General features: G+C 50.0%; 1 protein-coding gene across 1 annotated transcript in view; it reads right to left on the bottom strand.

Moving 5' to 3' along the window:
* Positions 1-20,723, bottom strand: part of TNKS (tankyrase) — a 700,580-nt gene that overhangs the window by 602,198 nt on the left and 77,659 nt on the right. The window contains exon 3 of the mRNA XM_086961923.1: positions 14,294-14,389. Within this exon, the coding sequence (XP_086818049.1) occupies positions 14,294-14,389 (96 nt within the window). The remainder of the gene's footprint in view (positions 1-14,293; positions 14,390-20,723) is intronic.

Here is a 20,723-nt window from a genome sequence, read left to right as displayed (position 1 = left end):
TAGCCAACGAAGAGTTGATCATCCACCCGGAAATCTTCAGTGCGGTCAAGGTATAAGGACAGTGCACGTTTAGGGTCCAGGCGGTGGAGTCTCTCCTCCATGGAAGGGTGCAGAGGTGGGAAAAAGGTGGGCAAAATGATTGATTGTCCTGTGTGAAAAGGTGCAGCCTCCTTTAGAAGAAACAAGGGTCTTGTCCTAAGCACCACTTTGTCTGGATGCACAGAGAAGAAAAGGGGCTTAGAAGAAAGAGCCTGAAGCTCACTCACCCTTCGAGCAGAGGTGATGGCCACAAGAAAGGCAGATTTCAGGGTAAGTGGCCTGAGAGGACAGTTGTGAAGAGGTTCAAAGGGAGCACACATAAGATAAGTTAAAATGAGATTCAAGTCCCACTGGGGCATTATGAAGGGAGATGGAGGAAAAAGATTAATAATGCCCTTAAACCATCGATTTTCAATAGGGGACTTGAATAAAGAGGGCTGTTATGGTAGCCAAAGGAAAGCAAAAATAGCTGCAAGATAGCCTTTAAGAGTGCCCAGACCAGAGCCCTGCTGGCCCAAAGAAAGGATGAACAAAAGAACCTCAGAAAGAGGGGCAGAGAGGGGATCCATAGCCTTTGCTGTGCACCATGACACAAACTTATTCCATTGACAGGCATATACCGTTTCCGTGGAGGGACGTCTGGCTGCCTAGATGACGTTGCATACTTCGGGCAGAAGGTCAAAAGCTGCCAACTGTCGCCGCTCAATCGCCACGCAAGGAGGTGGAGGCTGGACAGGTTTGGGTGGAGGACCATCCACTTCTTCTGCAACAGAAGATCCGCCCAAGGGGGCAGGCTGATCAGAGGATCGATGGACATGCTTAGGAGCTCCAGACTCTTCATGCCCAGCCCGAAGCCAGAAAAATGACTTGGTCCAGTCGTGCTTGATCTTCTTAAGCACTCTGGGTAGAAGTAGTACAGGCGGAAAGGCTTAAAGGAGGCCGCAACTCTACTTGCGACGAAAGGCATCCCCGAGCGAGTGCCGCCTTGGAAACTCCAACTCATAAAAACTGCTGACATTGCACGTTCTCTTTGGTGACGAACAGATCTAACAAAGGCTCTCCCCACCGCTGAAAGGGACTTTGCACCACCTCTGAGTGAAGACGCCATTCGTGATCTACTAGGCACAGACGGCTGAGTTAGTCCGCCCTGACGTTCAGGTGACCTGCCAGGTGTTGAACCACCTGGGTCATGCTCTGATGTTCCAGCCATGTCCAAAGGCGAAGTGCCTCTTGACATATGGTCCACGACTCCACTCCGCCTCGCTTGTTGCAGTACCACATGGCAGTGGTGTTGTCCGTGAACACCTGCACTACCCTCCCCTTCAGGGATGCAAGTTATGCCTTCCGTGCCAGGCGGACCATCCAAAGCTTGATGGGAACCCGGACTCCGCCAGAGGCCAGAGTACTCTTATCTCAGCCTCTCTCAGATGGCAGCCCCATCCCAAGAGTGATGCATCAGTCACCACCGTGAATTCTGGTTGGGTAAGCAAGAGGGATCTGCCTCTGACCCAATCTTGGTCAGTTAACCACCACTGCAGTTGTTGTTGTGCAGTTCCCTCCAAGATGTGGACATATTGGGAAAGATTAACCTGATGCTGCGCCCACTGGACCTTCAGGTCTCACTGCAGAGCCCGCATATGACACCTGGCAAGATCCACAAACAGGATGCCGGAGGCCAAGAGGCCATGAGGCCCAGCAGCCTCAGGGTCATTCTCACCGTGAATACCCAAGGGGCACTGGTTAGGCCTAAGGGGAGCATTGTGAACTGAAAATGTTAGTGGCTTACGATGAACTGTAGGTAGCGTCTGTGGGCTCGCAGGACAGGAATATGGAAATAGGTGTCCTGCAAGTCAGGACACCATCCAGTCTCCAGTTGAGGGCAGACAGGACCTGAGCCAACGTAAGCATTTTGAACTTCTTGCAGAGGAAGCGGTTGAGGGCCCTGAGGTTTAGAATAGGACCCAGGCCTTTGTCTGTCTTAGGCACCAGAAAGTAGCGGGAATAGCAACCACAACTTTCTTTTGGCGCAGGAACCCTTTCAATAGCTCCCTTGGCCAAGAGAGCTGAGATTTCCTGGCAGAGAAGTGCCAAATGATCCTCTGACATGCGTTTGAAAGACAGTGGCATGGAGGGAGGGGCAGTCTTGAAAGGTAGGGAGTAGCCTCTGCGGACTATGTGCAAAACCAACCCGTCCGACATGGATTGCCGGTGATGGCAAATCCTGCCACTCACTGGCCATTGATGGCCCTGTAGGGTCAGACTACGAGGGTTTGGAGGCTGCTGCAGGGGGGGAAGAGAGTGGACTGGACCACCCGCTGGCTCCCAGACCCGTGAGGTCGCTGGGTCCCACGTCCGCGGCCCCGCAGAGGCTGGGCAGCTTGCATGAAGCAGTGGCTCGACTGGGCCGGACGCAGTGGGGTGCCCCTTCTGTAGCCACGAAGGGAGCAAAAAGCAGACTGGGGTGGACAAGAAGGGAGGCAGAAGGATCTGGCCGTAACCCGAGGATCCTTAAAGCGCTCGAGCACAGAGTCGTCTTTATCACCAAAAAGGCGCCAGTCATCGAAGGGCATGTCCATCAAAGTTTACTGGACATCCCCCGAAAAGCCAGACATCCTCAACCATGCGTAGCTCGTAAGGGCTACCAATTTGGCAATCATTCTACCCAGTGAATCGGTGGTATCCAGTCCACATCCTATTGTGGATTTGGCTGCGTACCTCCCATCCGCCACTGCCTGGGAGAGAATGTCCCGGGGCTCCTCCAGGCACTGAGGCTGCACTTGCACTACCATTTACCAGACTTTATGGGAGTATCAACCCAAGAATCACGCGGTATTCACGGACCGCAGTGCCAAGCTGGAGTTAGAGAACATGCGCTTCCCATGATGATCCAGCTTCTTGGATTCCCTGTCTGGGGGAGCAGAAGGAAATGTGCCTTTTGGAAAAGACGAGGCTTGGACCACCAAGCTCCCGAGGGGAGGCAGGGGATATTGAGTGAGGAAAACTGGGTCGCTCAGTGCCAGCAATGGTGGCAGGCAATTGTCCTTTCCACAGAAGCCCCTGTGTTGGGCTTAGACCTGGTGCCCAGAAGGATATCAGAGGGGGCTTCGTTGAAGGGCAAAAGGGCTTCCAAGGAAGTTGCTGCAGGCTGAGGCACCTCTGTCAGGAGGTTAGTGATGACTGCCACTGAATGGAGCTCCAGGCCCAAGGCCTCATATGCCCTTCACACCTCCACAGCGTAAGACTATCCTCCATAGCCACCGTAGGGGCAAAAAGCATGCTAAGGTCAGGGGGAGTGTCCAGGCCACTAGGATCCAGTCTGACGCCTGGGGGTAATTCTAAAGTAAGGAATCTATAACCAACTGTCTCTTTCAGATACATATGATGGTCACAAATACATTTGAATTAATAGATATTAGATGGGTCATTAGTTTCTTTTTAGGGGTATGATTTTAATACTCCACATAACAATGAAGCACTAAATTAGGACAAAAAGCACAGAGGCTTATTTGCAAAATGTATAAGTAATTTTTGCAACATAAAAACGCCTACCTCCAGACTGCTCAGGGTTCCTTGGTCTGTAACCAACGATCCATATACAAAGTCTTTAAGCTGCACTTTAGGGAGACTTATACCAGGCACAGGGGAGGTTTGGTGGTCACTGTGGGAGATATTGCAAATGCTACTTACCAGTATGCATCTGTTCTTGGCATGTAGGGCTGCTGACATTCATATTTGTGCATAGATCGCCGCCTAGTGTTGGGTCCGGATGATTGCACATTGTTGTCCTGGAAGAGTCTTCGAAGTATCACGAGATAGGTGGCTCCTCCCCTGGACTACAGTGCGCATGGGCATCGCCTCCATCCCCAGATTGTTTTTAGCCATTGGCAGAGATGGAGTGAAGTATGTGAGTGATGACCATGCTATTGAGCATATATATATATATATATGAAGACTGCAGCTGCTACAGGCGCCGGGGAGGAGGGTGGGCGATATGAATGTCAGCAGCCCTACATGCCAAGAACAGATGCATACTGGTAAGTAGCATTTGCAGTTCGAGGCATGTGGGCTGCTGAATTCATATCTGTGCATAGAATACATAGCAGTCCCTCCATTAACGGCGGCCGCCCGTGCCAGCTGCAGCAGTCTGAAAAAGTGTCTTGAGAACAGCCTGACCAACAGCTGCCTGCTGTTTGGAGTGCACGTCTACACAGTAATGTTTAGTGAAAGTATGTGTGGTAGACCATGTGGCTGCTCTACAAATATCTTCTAAGGGAATGTTACCTAGGAAAGCCATAGAGGCCCCTAACTTCCTGGTGGAGTGGGCTCTTGGTGGGATAGTGAGAGTGCGTTTAGCTTTAGCGTAACAGATTTGAATGCATTTCACAATCCACCTAGCGATCCCAGCTTTGGAGATAGCGTTTCCCTTGTGGTGTGAGGCAAAAGCAACGAAAAGCTGCTTGGTTTTGCGGAAATCTTTTGTCCTGTCCAGATAGTACATCAAGGCTCTTTTAACGTCAAGGGTGTGGAGCATCCGCTCCGCCAGCGTCTCTGGGTTTTGGAAAAACACTGGCAACTCAATTGTCTGGTTCATATGGAATTGAGACACAACCTTGGGTAAGAATTTAGGGTTAGTGCGGAGCACCACCCTGTTAGCATGTACCTGGAAGAAAGGTTCTTGGATGGTGAGCGCCTGCAGCTCGCTAACCCTCCGTAGCGATGTAATTGCTACTAAGAAAGCAACCTTTCAAGTCAGAAACTGTAGCTCACAAGAGTGCAGTGGCTCGAAGGGAGGACCCATCAGTCTCGTAAGAACCACATTGAGGTTCCACTCTGGAGCTGGTGGGGTCCTTGGCGGAATGACTCTTTTGAGTCCTTCCAGAAAAGCCTTGATAGCAGGAACCCTAAAAAGCGACAGGTGTTGCCTGTTTTGAAGGTATGCTGCCATAGCAGACAGGTGAATGCGGATGGAAGAGTACGCCAAATTGCATTGATACAGGTGGAACAGGTAACAAATGATGTTTTGAATGGAAGCATCTAGCGGATCAATATTGTGGTTAACACAGTAAATGACAAACCTCTTCCATTTAGCCGCATAACAAGCTCTAGTAGTGGGCTTCCTTGCCTCCCGAATGATGTTCATGCAATCGGGAGGAAGATTGAGGTAGCCAAACTCTAGGACTTCAGGAGCCAGATCGCCAGGTTGAGCTGTTGCGGATCTGGGTGCTGAATGTCGCCATGGCTCTGCGTCAGAAGGCTGGGAGTGAGGTGAAGCCTTTGATGCGGTACCACGGACAGTTCTAGAAACGTGGTGTACCATGGTTGGCGAGCCCACGTCGGAGCAACCAGGATGAGAGTCATCGAGTGCTGCCTGAGCTTGCGTGCCACCAGCGGTATCAGAGGTGCTGGGGGAAAAGCGTACGCAAATCTGCCTGACCAGTTCATCCACATCGCATTGCCCTGTGATTGCGGGTGTGGGAATCTGGCGGCGAAGCTTTGGCATTTTGCGTTCTCCTTTGTGGCGAACAGGTCTATCTCTGGATGACCCCACCTTTGGAAGTACGGTTGGAGTACTGATGGATGTATCTCCCACTCGTGCATTTGATGGCTGTGCCTGCTGAGCAGGTCCGCCATCTGGTTGTCCTTGCCCGGGAGATGCTCCGCCATGAGGAAGATGTTCCTCTGAATGGCCCACTTCCACATGCTCTGAGCCAGATGAGACAGCTGCGGAGAGTGTGTGCCTCCCTGCTTCTGAATGTAGTACATGGCTGTCATGTTGTCCGTCCGGATCAACACGACCTTGTTGCACAGATGTACTTTGAACGCCTTTAAGGCCATGAAGATTGCCATCAGTTCCAACACATTGATGTGCATCTTCCTTTGCTGTAGTGTCCATAGTCCCTGCACCGTGTAGTGGAGTACATGCGCTCCCCATCCCTGGAGAGAAGCGTCCGTCGTCAGGATAATCTGCGGCACAGGCTCTTGGAATGGTCGGCCCTTGCAAAGGTTTTGTGGATTCCACCAATGCAGAGAGTTGTATGCCCGACCGCTCACCAACACTAGGTCTGTCAGTTGCCCATGAGCCTGAGTTCACTGACGTGCCAGGCACTCCTGAAGCGGACGCATATTTAGCCTCGCGTGCGGGACAATGGAGATGCAGGAGGCCATCATGCCTATCAACTGCATGAACACCTTCGCTGGAAGCGAGTGTTGAGGTCTGAATCGTTGGATCAGCGTTTGGATACTGGCGATTCTCACTGAATTTGGCTGCGCAGTGGCTGCCAGAGTGTTTATTGTCGCGCCCAGATACTGACGTCCATGGGCGGGCTGGAGATGGGATTTCGGGTAGTTCAGAGAGAATCCCAGATCGTGCAGGAGATGAATGGTGCGGGACACGTGGTCGGCGCACTGTTGTTCTGTTTTTGCTTGAATGAGCCAGTCGTCCAGGTATGGGTAGACGTGGACGTTCTGGCGTCGCAGATGCTCCGCCACAGTCGCCAGGCACTTCGTAAAGACCCTTGGCGCTGTGGTGACTCCGAACGGCAGAACCCTGAACTGGTAGTGCTGGTTTTGGATCGTGAATCTGAGATACTTCCTGTGGGAAGGATGCAGGGGGATATGAAAGTATGCGTCTTTCAGATCCAACGTAGCCAGGAAGTCCCCCTGTTGAAGCAGAGGGAGCACTTGCTGCAACGTGAGCATATGGAAATGCTCCGAGAGAATGTACCAGTTGAGGGGCCTGAGGTCCAGGATGGGCCGCAGGGAACCGTCCTTTTTGGGGATTAGAAAGTACAGAGAGTAAACTCCTGTACCCCTTTCCTGCAGTGGGACGAGCTCTATTGCGCCTTTTTGCAGCATGACCTGAACTTCCTGCTGCAACAAGAGCAAGTGCTCGCCGGACATAGGACGGCTTCTTGGAGGTATGTTCGGTGGAGTGGAGGTAAGTTCCAGACAGTAACCGTACTGGATAAGAGACTTGACCCACCTGTCCGTGGTGATGGATCTCCACGCGGGCAGGAACTGCTGGAGTCTCCCTCCGACCGGTGTTGTGTGGTCGGGGGGCAGTGACAAGGCGTCACTGCTTGTTGGCGGTGGTGGACCTGGAGCTGTTGTTTCCACGTCCCCTGCCTTTGATGTTGTTGCCTCTGTAGCCACCTCTACCCTTATTGGTGTATGAGGTTTGGGTATTGCCTTTGTAGTACTGAGTGGATTGCGATGCCTGACCCCTTGAGGTGCCTCTGGTATTGGAGCGGCGAAAGGAGCCACCCCGAAACTGCTGAGATTGAAGGGCCCCCATAGACTTAGCAGTGTCTGTATCTTTTTTCATCTTCTCAAGCGTCGCATCCACCTCAGGGCCAAACAAATGGTCAGGATTAACCGTCTGGTTTAGGATGGTTGTTTGTATATCAGGTTTAAACCCTGAAATCCTAAGCCATGCATGCCTTCTGAGCAACACACTAGTGTTGATCGCCCTGGATGCCGTATCAGCCACATCTAGCGCACATTTTATGGAAGCGTTTGTGATGAGCTTTCCCTCTTGAATTAACATCTCCCCTGCCTCCTTGTACTGGTCAGGCAAGTGCTGCAGTAGTGCCTCTAGGGTGTCATAATGAGCCCTATCGTAGCGTGCGAGTAGGGCCTGAGTGTTCGAGATGCGCCAAATGTTAGCTGCCTGTGCAGCAATCCGCTTCCCTGAGGCCTCAAATATTTTCGACTCTTTGTCTGGGGGAGGAGCGTCACCAGTGGTCTGTGAGTTCGCCCTCTTGCGAGCGTTGGAAACGACCAAAGAGTCTAGTGGCAAGTGTCCCTTGATATATGTTGGATCCGAGGGCGCTGCCTTATATTTTTTATCAATGCGTGGATTGATAACACGTGCCCGAGTGGGCTCCCTGAAGACCTCCTGCGCGTGCTTGAGTACTCCCTTGAGCATTGGCAAAGTTTTGATTGACTTTTCGGCCACAGAGAAAGTATCAAACAAAAAGTCTACATCCACAGGATCGGAGTGCAGCTCGACATCGTGGTTAGCTGCAGCTCTCTCGATTAGCGCGTTGAAGGCAGCAGAGTCCTCCGTTGGCGAAGTTTTTGACGCAAAGAGATGTGGTTCCTGACCCGACTGCGGGTCCCCGGGGTCGCCTCCGGCAGACCAAGGTTCATGTTCCTCCTCCGGATCCGAGTACGCCGGATAGTTGTACTCGACCTCTTCCTCGTCGTCATCCCCCGCGGTAGAGCGAGTTGGGGAACGCGGCAGGTCACTTGGGGATGCCGGTCCCGGAGGCGCTGAAGTACCCGCAGAGTCCCTTTTGTTTTTCAGAGGAATACGAAAGTGTTCCAGCACCGGCTCCGTGGTGATTTTTCTCTTGAGGAGGGACAGTTTCCCAGTATTGGCGTCGATGATGACTTCACGACGTTCTTCCTCCGCGAGTGGTTGGAGCCGAGGTTTAGCCACCACCGGAGACGCTTTGGGCGTCGACACCTCCTTTGTGGGCACCCCAGCCACCTGCTTCGGAGCGAAGGCCTTCGGCGTCGACTTCGGCGGTAGGGTGAAGCGGATAGGCGTGTGCGCCTTGGACGGCTTCTGCGCGGGCTTCGACACTCCAGCCTCTGGGTCTGGAAGCTCCGCGGCCTTTCAAATCCGTTGCAGGGACTCCTGGACCTTCTTCGAGAGGGCTGGAGAGGGAGCGACCGTATCGCTTGATTTCCCTGATTTGGGAGTTGTGTCGGCGAGAGGCAGTGTCTTCGGAGTCGACGCGGTACCCTCCTTGGCTCCGGCGGCCGGGGCCGGGGAAGCCTGAGCTTTGGGATCGCCTTGACGCTTCTTTGAAGCCTTCTTCGGGTCGTCGACCGCGACCATCTTCGGCGCCGACGCAGCCGCGTCGGACTACTTTGCTTTCGGCACCGACCCAGATGCCTTCGGGTCGGCCATCTTGGCTGGACTGGCCATGTCGGCCATTTTGGATTTCTTAGGTTTTGACGCCTCCAGAGCCTTCTGTACGGCTTTCACTTTCGGTTTCGAAGCCGGAGCTGTTGAACCCGAAGGCTTCACTTTCGTTTTTGAAAAAGTGAGTGGCACCTCCAAAATGTCCGTGGCCGGGCTCGTAGGCGGGGCTGCTGGACTTATAACAGGGTCTTGGGTAAGGGCCGAAGGCGATCCCTCGACCTGGGCCGCAGGAAGGGGGTCGACCCCTGAGTCAGTCCGGGGGTGCTCGTCCTCAGAGCTATCCCCCACGGTGGCAATGGCCGTATCGTCGTCCCCTACCTCGTCGTCGGCTTCGTCAAACTCCTCGTCCCCTGCGTCGTAGGCCTCCCCCTCGGACGCAGGGCTAGAGTCCGAAACCTGCTGGACATCGTCGCCTCCGACGTCTTCCTCGAAGATGTTGTCCGGCGGGGGCGCAGACAGTTTGGCCTGGAGTCTCGCAGCCCGACGAATCTTGAGGGTCTTCTTGCACCGGAACTTCGAGCAGGCCATGCACCTGGCCTCGTTGTGGTCCGGCGACAGACAGGTGTTGCACACTGGGTGCACGTCGAGGTGCGAGTACTTCGCGTTGCAGACCGGGCACCGTAGTCCGTTCCATGGCCGGAGCGTCGTGTGGGCCCGTCCGCGCCAAGAGCACGCGGAAGGGCAGCAAGAGTTCGGAGCTGGAGAAAACAGTAAACCCGAACGAAAACGATACCGGCGCCAAGCCTAAAGACCTTTTGGTCTCGAGTTAAGTGAGTAAACAACTATCGGTTCCGACAGAGGGAACCGACACATATCCGAACCCAATGGCGGAAAAAAGCAATCTGGGGATGGAGGCGATGCCCATGCGCACTGTAGTCCAGGGGAGGAGCCACCTATCTCGTGATACTTCAAAGACTCTTCCAGGACAACAATGTGCAATCATCCGGACCCAACACTAGGCGGCGATCTATGCACAGATATTAATTCAGCAGCCCACATGCCTCGAACACCACTCCCAGCGTTAGATCCCAATGAGGCTTCACAGTTTGATTTCCCCATTGCCCAAGATGAAATCGTTGCGACAAATAGAAATATGAAATCTGCTAAGACCCCTGGTAATGATTGGGTTCCCGCTGAATGTTACCACTGCTATGCAAAATAAGTAGGCGATAACTTATTAGAGGTGTGTCAGGAGGTCCTTCAATGCGGAACCCTAATAATAAAGCTACAAAAACTAGGGAAAGATCCCTTTGAGGCTTCCTCCTATCGCATAATTTTTTACTGAACACTGATGTTAAAATAATTAGCGCAATTGTTGTGGCATGTCTGCTCCCTCATCTCTCTACCCTGGTCCACCATGATCAACATAGGTTTATTCCTTAACGGAGCACCCTCCATCACCTTAGGTGCCTTTCCCTCATATTCCATGCCCTTCAAGTGCGGCAGACCACTAGTGCCTCAGCCTTTTTTTAGACACTGAACATGTGCCCAAAATCTATTCGTTGGACAAACTACTATATCCATCCCTTTGAGGCAGGGTGAAATCGGAGAGGAAAGTATCGGATTCCTTTAGATTGCACAGGGGAATGTGGCAGGAGTGGCCATTGTCGTCCATCTTCTTTGCGCTTGCAAGGAGTCCAAGGTGAAGAAACTCCACACAGTTCTGCGTCCTTGGGGGATCACGGGGGGGAAGGAACACCCATGTGGTTTCCTTCTACACTGAAGATGCCTTGATCTATTTGACTCAACCTGAAAACTCGATCTCAATACTCCTTGAGACAACACGCGACTTGGGCAAGCTATCTGGCCTCAAGTGTCAACCCCACAAAATATACGCTGTTCCCACTGTACGACTTGGCAAATAGACCAAGGGGAGCACTTACTGCGACAGGACTTCACTGGGACTCTGAAAGAGTAAAATAATTTGGGATCAGGTTGGCCCACAACTCTCAATCCTTCCTAGATGTAAACCTTGGGTGAGTAATAGAGGGTCTAAGACCCTTTGTTCACTTGTGGAATGAACTCCCCCGTTCCTTGATGGGAGGAGTTGCGACCACTAAATAATCATATTTCTGGGATGCCTGCATGTCCTCCAGGGGACCCTTTATCCCAATTCACCAATGTTATTTCAAAACCCTTGACACCCTGCTGGTGGAAATGCTTTGGGCTAACAAATGGAAGTGTGTGGGTCTTCCCACTGTTGTCCAAAAGAGAAGAACCGGGAGATGTTTAAGCAGGTCCTGCACATGTACTCCCAAATGTATACTAAGTCTATCCAAATTGTATGCATTTCCTAAGTGTAAGCGAGAGAGTTCAGGTCAGTAAAGAAGTGCCCTCACACACCCCGAAGGAGTTCGGTGCATGTGGGTGTGTGGACTAGGTAGTGAAGTGAGTGCAAAGTGGTGTCTAAAATACGTTTAGGGCAACCCTATAGTCTACATTTTATTCTTAGGGTACACTAACCTAACTAAAAACAAGAATCCCTAACCGGATACAAGGGTCCTAAAGGGCATGTATGGTGTAAAAGGTAGACATGTTTAATGCCTGTAGTAGCCCCTAATGTGTCTTGTGGCAATTCGTCATGACCGATAGTTTCAGAGAGAATATCTCCATCTCACCTCTAACACTACCACAATGCTGGTTCTGGTCACTTAGGAACTGCATATCATTTGAATGGTCTTCCCACTGTTGAACGCACTTGGGGACAGGAGGCTGTGAGGTACTTCCAACTGGAACTGAACTATATTGCTGCGTATTTCCAACATACGGTCCATTGGTTGGACCCAGGGGAAAAAAATCCTCCAGGGCTCATATGGAGACAACCCTCTTTCTGTTCTTTTGATGAGGTGCTTGAGAGTTCCGTTGTATGTGATGTTTCTGGTGCACATAGTCTGTGAGGGAGCAGTCACGAGGATAAAGAGCAGAGCACCATACGCCCTAGATATGTCAATATGGTCCTTCCAACCCTTTTTAAAGATAGTGTACTCCAAGTCTGTCCAAAAATGTAAAGATGGCGGTTGTAACACCCTAGGACACCTTTATCCTGTCGGCGATTTATCACTCTGGATTGTTTAACATCCTCTACCCTGGGTAGCTGTCTGTTGCTGCAATACGCAGATCCCAGCGACTGCTCAGGACCCCTGGCTGCCGTTTCCAGATGCACCTGTTCCTTCTCATACCCTAGTGACTCCATTAAACAGGACAGGAGTGCGGAGATTGATATCTAACATTTACAAGGCCTTCAGAGCATAAGCCTCCAATCTGGTGCTTCAACTTCAAGGCAAATGGGAAGAAGCGCTGGCGGACCTTATGTCCACTAAAGACAGGGACACCGTTCATGAAGGTGTGAAATTGGCCAGCTCTAATTCTAGATTCAAATTGATGCGGTATTATTATGTTCATCAAACCTATATCTTCCCTAACACCCTACATACCATCTACCCCACACGCAGTGACTAATGCCCACAATGTGGGAACATTGAAGCAAATGTTATACATATGGTCTGGTCCTGCTCCTGCTCCTCCCAGAATCCCTACTGGGAAGCAATAGTGAAGGAAGTTAACAGAGCCACCTGGTGGAGCATTCCTTTTAAAATGAAACCAGTTTTATTGGGCCAGATTCCCTCTCCCACCAAGAAGAAACTCAGCAGTGAATGTAGCCTGCTCCGTCTACAACTCGCTAAGCACTGCATTGCTACCCTGCAGATCCTCCAAAGTATGCAGACTGGCTTAGAGAAGTTAAGCAATTTTTCGAGGGCTGATGAGATCTGTATGAAGCATGTTTGCAGAGTCGACGAGCTAATGGACGACCTACAGGCACCGCCAGCAATGCTCTCAGACCTTATAGAAACCACAGGGAACAACCCTGCAGAAAGCAGTCCTGAACGCAGTGATGACGAGTGTGGGCATGGGGGCCCAAAGACTGAACACCCTCTTCCCTCTTCCTCCTTTTCATTTTCTGATTCCTCCTTTCTCTGCTTTCTCCATATACCTACTCACGATACACCCACAGTTGACTCGTTATCTATGAAGTGACTCATCACAAGAACAGTGGAAGCGGAGGGGTTTTTTGTTAAGGTTGGACTGTTTAATTGATCTTAAGACTACCACGTTGAAATGTTTTGCACCCGGATAATGGATGTATTATTATCTTGTCTCCTAATAAATCTCAATGAAGATCATATTACAAAAGCATAAAACTCCTAGTAAAAATATTTCATAATTCATTGCTTTTTGTTTTAGTTTTTTTTTTACAAGCAGTCAAGTTTCAATTCAGCTACAGAGTCAAATGCTTAAAAAAATATGGTTTCACAAAATAAACTGTCTAGCAAAAAGGAGCGATCTTTGACATGTAAAAAGATCTATAGAACCTCCTAAATTGTGTTGCCAACTAACATTTCCACAAGAGAAAACAATGACCAGAAATTAAACTGTAAATGCATGGAAAAACACATTTCTTCCTACTGTAATATTTTTCGTCAAACTGCTCCTAACACCTGCCATTCGGTTATTAAATAAATTTATAGTATGTTACTAAATCTCAAAACAAGTTATTTGCACTTGCAGCTGTGCTTAATCTGGCCACAAACAAAGACAAACAATGCATTAAATTCGGGAATCAAAATCAGTTCTATAGGGAAACGGCCACCTCAAGATATATACTAAAACTGAATTGCTAAAGGCAAACCTGGCCTTCAAAATTAAGTTATGCTCCACATACCAGAACAAGCGAATGTAACTTCTGTTTACGCAAGCAAATTAGCATTTTTTAAAAAGCAATGCAGTTTCGGAGTCAAAAATACTTGCATCAAGGCCGATTGTGTACAACAGACAAACACTGAATACTAATACTTGGTGAGAACCTTTGGATTCTGCCTGCACTGCGATACCAACTGGGAGGCCAGGGAAATGGCAGGACGTCACATCAGCGGAGGATGTGGGTTAATAAGGCAGCAGGTTGGCTTTTCCCATCAAAACTTCCAATGCGTCCTTGTTCGCTCAAGTGTGAAGGTCTTTGGAAAAAACGAGCGAAGGCTGAGGAACGCTGGAACTCAACATCGCTAAATCGCACCAAGAAAATACAGTGAAAAGAAATAAATGTGCGATTGCTGTCGTTTTCCGAAAGAAGCGGGACAAACAAGCCATGCCTGTGTGACAGTCGGAAAATGAACGGCATGGTCGCACATTAGCACAATAAACTGCGTCCTAGTGGGAGTAAATACATGACCGGCTCTGCTTTTCAAGGATAGACGAACTGACAAACGGGGTAAAGGGGGGGCTGTCGGCATCTCAGAAGAACATTCGGTTTAGGTTTCTTACCTGTGAGGACTGCTTTGGCGGAAGGGTCGGCCAGATCCAGGGCGGATTTGCCATCGGTGTTTCGGATGTTTGGGTCCGCTCCGTGCTGCAGCAGCACTGCACAAGGGAAACAGAAGCAAGATCGTGTGTCAGGCGCACAGAGAGGATTTACCGGCAAGGCTTTCGACGGCATGCTGTATGAAGCAGTATGCATGGCACAGGGATCTTTTTCCAAGTGCACTGCAGCAAAGATCGCCTATTGTGGAGGAGGCAGGTTGGCAACTTAAACTACAGTATACCACATGACTTCGCATCACAAACAAAACCTCAATATCGGTACAATTCTGCCAGCCCGGGGCCCTCCCCCTTTCCTAGGGAGCAGTAAAGCAGCAGGCACGCGCTGCCCTGTGCTGAGGAATATGCCAAGGCGGCAGGACTTCAGTGCCACTATTACAGCTTGTTGCTGCTCCGGCTGTCTCTGCTCATATAACTGCGTATTAAAATCATCCCTCTGCCATGAGCGCCTGGAGCGTGCCTCCGTCTTTTCACTGACTCGCCGCCCGCCTGCACATGAGACCCTGCCAAAGCTCCCAGGCCAGCCTCCATGAATAAATAGGGCAGCACGAGCAAGTGTGGTACAGTCCAGCACCGAAGGGGAGCCAATTAGATTTCGCCAAACTGTACAAGAAGGGGTTGCAGGAACAAATCAATTGAAAAAAATAATTTCGGCGCATACACACCTAAATCAAAATGAAGGTTTGCAACACAAACGGATTAAAAAATATTCGCCATAAAAAAGAGCGCAGCATATAACGGCATATTCTGCATGCGTTAGGTTTAATAAGGTTATGCAAATACATTCATCAAACAAATGAACTATTTGATCCAATTCACAAACAAATATAAAAAAATGATTTTAATGGAAAGGCTGGATGGAGGTTTTCTTAATTCTATTGAGGCCACCCATCATCCACACTACTTCTTTGATGCGCTTGCACTGGTACCACATATCAATCTGAGGATACCAACTTAATTTTTAGCCTACATTTTAACATTTTGCTTCATTTATATACACTTTATTGATCTGGCCACAGGTTGAGAACCACTGATCTAGAGAAAGAGAAAAAAGTACAAAAGGGAGATTGAAGCTGGAAAAGAAAGAGTGAAACGGAGACCAAGAGAAAGCAGAGATAAAATAGACCATGAAAAGTTAGATAAAGGGGCATTGAGTGTCAAGTGGTGGACTAAAGAGGCATGAAGTGGAACCATGACTATGCAGCCTTGGTATTTGGCACCATGACCTTTGATAGTAGCCGCTGAATTCTGTACAAAAGTTTGGACCCCTGCCCTTAGTGTTTTACAAACTAAGTACCAAACGTGCATGCATAATGTGCGTGCTTGTCTCATCAAGCATGCTTGCGCCTCTAAAATGGCATGGCATTGAACCTTCCTATTTGCATTTTTTTCCTGTAGGCTATGATACACAGCATCTTGTCGATGCTGTTTAACATCCCTAAAAGGCACGGGGAAAGCCATTAGGTTCCAAAGGCCAGACCTACTGGCTTTTCCAATGCTTGTTGTATCTGTGAATGCGATAGAGAACCCCAAAACATGGAGGCCCACCACATCGGCTGTCATAATCTGAGCATACAAAACGAATTCCGCCCATCTGTATTCTATCTCCTAATAACATTGTCATACATCGTGTGTCTGGTACAGAAGGTCAGGGATCTCCATGGACTGGTTAACATCTCTCTAAAACAAGCAAGTTACAAACCTTTGGTAACACTCTTTCTGGTGCATACTCGAACCGCAGATTCCTCAGCTGCACCATCTCCACAAGATTTTTCAGCATGCCAGTAGGTTGCATCAACCCTATTCGAGCTGAAAGTGATGCTGGAACCAAATATAAGCTCCACCCACGTGTGCGGACATCAGTTTCTTTCTTGCCACGGAAGACAACCTCAGACACATCGCTCAAAAACCAGAAAATGTGCGTCATTGTGCAGAACTCCAATACAGGATGGTTTTAGATTGAAAAGAGTCTACTCCAACGAATGGGGAGGCGTAAGGGTGATGAGGAATCTGTGATTTTTAGTATTCACCAGAAAAAGTATTTCGAAGGCAAGTAACTTGTTATGCTGATGGATACTTCTAACTGCCGAATCTACACGTTTAGAATGGGTACTAAAGCAGCAATTCTAACGATAAGGGGTCTGTGAAAGGACTCCGATCAAAAAGTACAGCAGGACCGAATAGTTAAAATGCACTTCTCGTCAGAACTGGTTGTCAAGGCAATAATGCTTTGTGAACGTCCGCACTGATGTCAACATTGCAGCCTGACAATTATCCAAAACAGGCACTCCGCAGCTCAGGGGTAGCAACCCTCGCCCAGATGGAATAGTAATTCAATCCTTCTGGAGGCTGCTTCTGGACCAACGCATTGCAGATCTTAATTCAGAGTAATACCCACCAGGATAAGCCCTCTGCTGCACAGCCTTGCCTTTCTTTACCCCCAGAACACTTCACAAAGCGCTGATCGTCCATCTGATGTTCTTTGGAAGGAAGGATTAAAACATGAAAAAGTCAACGCTCTTCTGGGTGGATGCAAACCATGGAGTCTAACGTCGTCTTTTTAGGGGTGAGGCCGAGCAAAGAACGTCTGTTGTGTGATGGACTGCTAGACTTCAAAGGGAGTAACAACATTTGGGAGAATGGCTGTGCTGGTCTATTTCGGAGGAAGATCATAACCAGTACACTGACGCTGCTCAATCGCCACGCACGTAGGTGTAGATTGAGCAGGCCCAGAGCTCCCGGGGAGACTGAGTGACTGTTTTCATCGTGATGGAACAATACCTATGCCACCTCAAAGTAGAACTGCTATTCATGGCCCACTAGGTGTAACCAGCTGAGTTACGACTGCACTTCCATTAAAAAAAATAATAATCATGTAAAGTGTACGATCACGGAAGGCAATGACAATTCAGACAGTTTCAGCAATGTAGAGCCTCCAGGCCCAGGATTCCATCCCACTCAGCTTACTGCAATACAAAATGGCAGTGGTGTTGAACATGAGAACCTGAGCCAGCCTGCCCTTGATGGACAGCAGGAAGAGTTCCATCGCCAAACAAATGGCCCGCAACCCCAATAATGTAGAGATAAGACAATGTGAAGTAGAGAGAAGTCTACGCAGTAGACGAGGAGACATCTGTTTCACCTCTCCCTGATGACCTCCCAAATCCATTGGTGATGCATCGCTCACCAACGTCTGCCCCTATGCATGGTTATAAGGGTCTGCCTCTGGTTCAATTGCATTGAGCAGCCACTGTGCAGATCTTGGACAGTCTCCTCCAAAACCTGGACAGAATCAGATAGGTTCACTTGGTGCCGGGCCCACAGACTTCAAATCCCACTACAGAGCCTCATACGCCACGTGGCATGGACAGCTAGCAGGATGCCAAAGGCTAGCAGCCTAAGATGCCTTAGAGCCACACTCACTGAGACCTAGAACAGAGGCTGAATAATCGGGATCATAGCCCAAATGCCATGGACTCTCAAAACTGGAGAGAAGGTCCAGTAATGCACTGATCCTGGATGGCTCAGATGAAAAGGAGCCTCTGTGAGGAGTCGGGTGTAACTGTGTTACGTGGATAGTGAATCCAAACTATGTAATGGTGTTTGTCAGCATCTGTAGGTGGCCTATGAATAACTGTGGTGAACCCAACTTCAGCATCTAGTAGTTGAAGTGCTGGAAGACTGGTACACCCAACCTTCGAAGGAATGCTGCAAAGCTTCCATCACCACTGGCAGTTTTGGATGGGGAAGGAACAGAGTCTGAAGCTGGTCCAATTGTGGTCAAGCAGCCTCCGTTGCAAATATTAGTCGCTTCTAAAACCTGGACGGAATGAGTCAGGTTCCATTGGTGGTGGGCTAGCTGAAACTTCATATTTCACTGTGCTGGAAGACTGGTACACCCTACCTTCGAAGGAATGCTGCAAAGCTTCCATCACCACTGGCAGTTTTGGATGGGGAAGGAACAGAGTCTGAAGCTGGTCCAATTGTGGTCAAGCAGCCTCCGTTGCAAATATTAGTCGCTTCTAAAACCTGGACGGAATGAGTCAGGTTCCATTGGTGGTGGGCTAGCTGAAACTTCAGATTTCACTGCACAGCCCTCATATGCCACCTAGCATAGTCAATGAGCAGGAGGACTGAAGCCAACAGGCCTAGTAGCCTTAGAACCTGAGCTTACCTGGTACTGAGACCAAGGACAAAAGCTGAAACATCGGGATCATAGTTCAAAGGTTTCAGACTCGTTTTGACAGAGGGAACGGCCAGAACTGCACAGTTTCCAAAAAGACTTCAATGAAGGGGAATCTCTGCAAAGGCATCCAGTGCACCTTTGTCAAGTTGATCATGAACCCCAACAATGCCAGGAGGTTTTCAGCCATCTGGATGATGGTCTATTACTTAATGAGGCGAGCCCGCTTTCAACAGCCAGTCATCGAGGGAGTGGAAGACTGGTACACTTAATCACTGAAGGTATGTTGTAAGCACCGCCATCATCTTTGTGAATGCCAGAGGGGCACTGGTGAGGGCGGAAGGGAGTATGTCAAAGTGAAAAAATGTGAGGAGCCCAACCATAAGTAGCAACTGGGGGCCTGCAAGCTGGTAACATGAAAATAGGAGTACTGCAGGTTCAGCGCTGGATATTGCCTCAGTGGACACAGCAGCCCGAGTGACGATCGGCGGCAGCTGCCCTTCCCCTCCCCAGGCGTGCGTGTTATACTGTTCCCTGCCTCGTTAGAGGGGACGGCCGTTGCGCCACTGGATGGTGCGGCGGCGTTGTATCTGGTACAAAGAGAGGGCCTATACCTTGCTGGCCCAATGGTCCTGTGGTGGCGGAGGCAAACGGTGGATCAGACCCTGTTTGATCGGGGGGGGGGGGGGGGGGGGTGGCTGCAGAGACACCCTAAGGACAGAGTATTACGCCTAGCAGCCTGCGTGGTACGCCATGGCCCGAAATAAAGCGCTGGGGCCTGGACAGGCCAACCAAATTCATAAGTACACTGTGGCCCTGGGTCGCGAGGAAGGGGCGCCAGGAGTGAGCCAGCAGAAGGAGGAGGCAGACGACCATACCCCGGATCCATCCTTAAAGGACATTATGAGGGCCATCAGGGAGGTGAAAGGTACTCTGGAGCCGAAGCTTGACTCGGTCACAGAGGAGGTGAACCTCTTGTGCGAGGACCTTCGCAAAATCTTAGAGAAGGTTTCCACGGCAGAGACAGGCATTGAGGGCCTACTGTCCAGAACCAAATATCTTGAAGAGCAGGTGGCCGCGCTCACAAAGAATCAGTCAGACATCCACGCCCGCCTTGAAGACCAATAAGGGGGGGGGGGGGGGGGGGGGGGGGTGGTTGGAACAATATCCACGTGGTGGGAGCGCTGTAGGGAATGGAGCGACCGTCAATGGACTTGTTCCTGGAGGATCTAATTTTAACTGACCTGAAACCCAGGGGCATATCGAACTTCTTCTCAGTGGAGCGTGCTCAAAGGGCTTTGGGAGGCAGGCCTCGCCTGGGGGCACCCCCACGTACAATCATTGCCCGCATTCTGAACTTCAGGGATAGGGATGCTATCCTGCAAGCGGCTCGTATGCATGACGAACTTCGGCACGAAAATGCCACGAACCGTTGTGTTCCAGAGTTTAAGTTGCATGTCCAGCGCCAGAGGCGCTCCTTCTATGCAGTCAAATGAGCCCTCTAATAACAAAGCATGAAATACATGATGCTCTTCCCAGCCCGGCTTCAAATTCTGGATGGTGGGAAGGCGTACTTTTTCAACATGCCGGCAGACCAAAGTGGCTGGTGGGCTGGCGAACTGTCTGTCACAAAGGGGAATATTGGGAAGTCCTGCTTCAGATTGTGAATACGCCGCATTCTCCATTAAATTCAGTCCTGTCCTGACTTTCTGGGGCTTGCTGATATATAGACCCCCAGGACCCTCGGCGAACTTCTGCAAAACCTTTCCGGAGGTGGTTGCCAATTTAACTAGTTCCTCTGGTAACTTCTCCATTTTGGGAGATTTCAATCTTCATTTTGACGACCCCACTCAGACCTCAGCCGTTGAACTCACCAAGGACCTTATGGTCTATCAGCTAACACAAAAGGGCAGCAAACCTACTCACAGGAAGGGACATCTGTTGGATGCAATCTTCTCCAATTTGGACACCCTGGTAGTTGATAACCCCATCCCTGCACCGTGGTCAGACCACTTCTTGATACCTTTTACTTGGTCCCCATCTGGTAAAACGCCACACAGACTTCCCCTCCTTGAGAAATCTAGGTCCTGGTCCAAACTGCCTGTGGACCACTGGGCCAAGCTCTTGGAATCTACTAAACCGGCACCTTCGGCCGACAGAGCTACAGCCAACAGAAATTTTAGTCAATGGCTT

Source organism: Lissotriton vulgaris, chromosome 3_1, assembly GCF_964263255.1.
Source record: "Lissotriton vulgaris chromosome 3_1, aLisVul1.2, whole genome shotgun sequence".
NCBI lineage: Eukaryota > Metazoa > Chordata > Amphibia > Caudata > Salamandridae > Lissotriton > Lissotriton vulgaris.
This window is presented reverse-complemented; position numbering and strand designations above follow the sequence as displayed.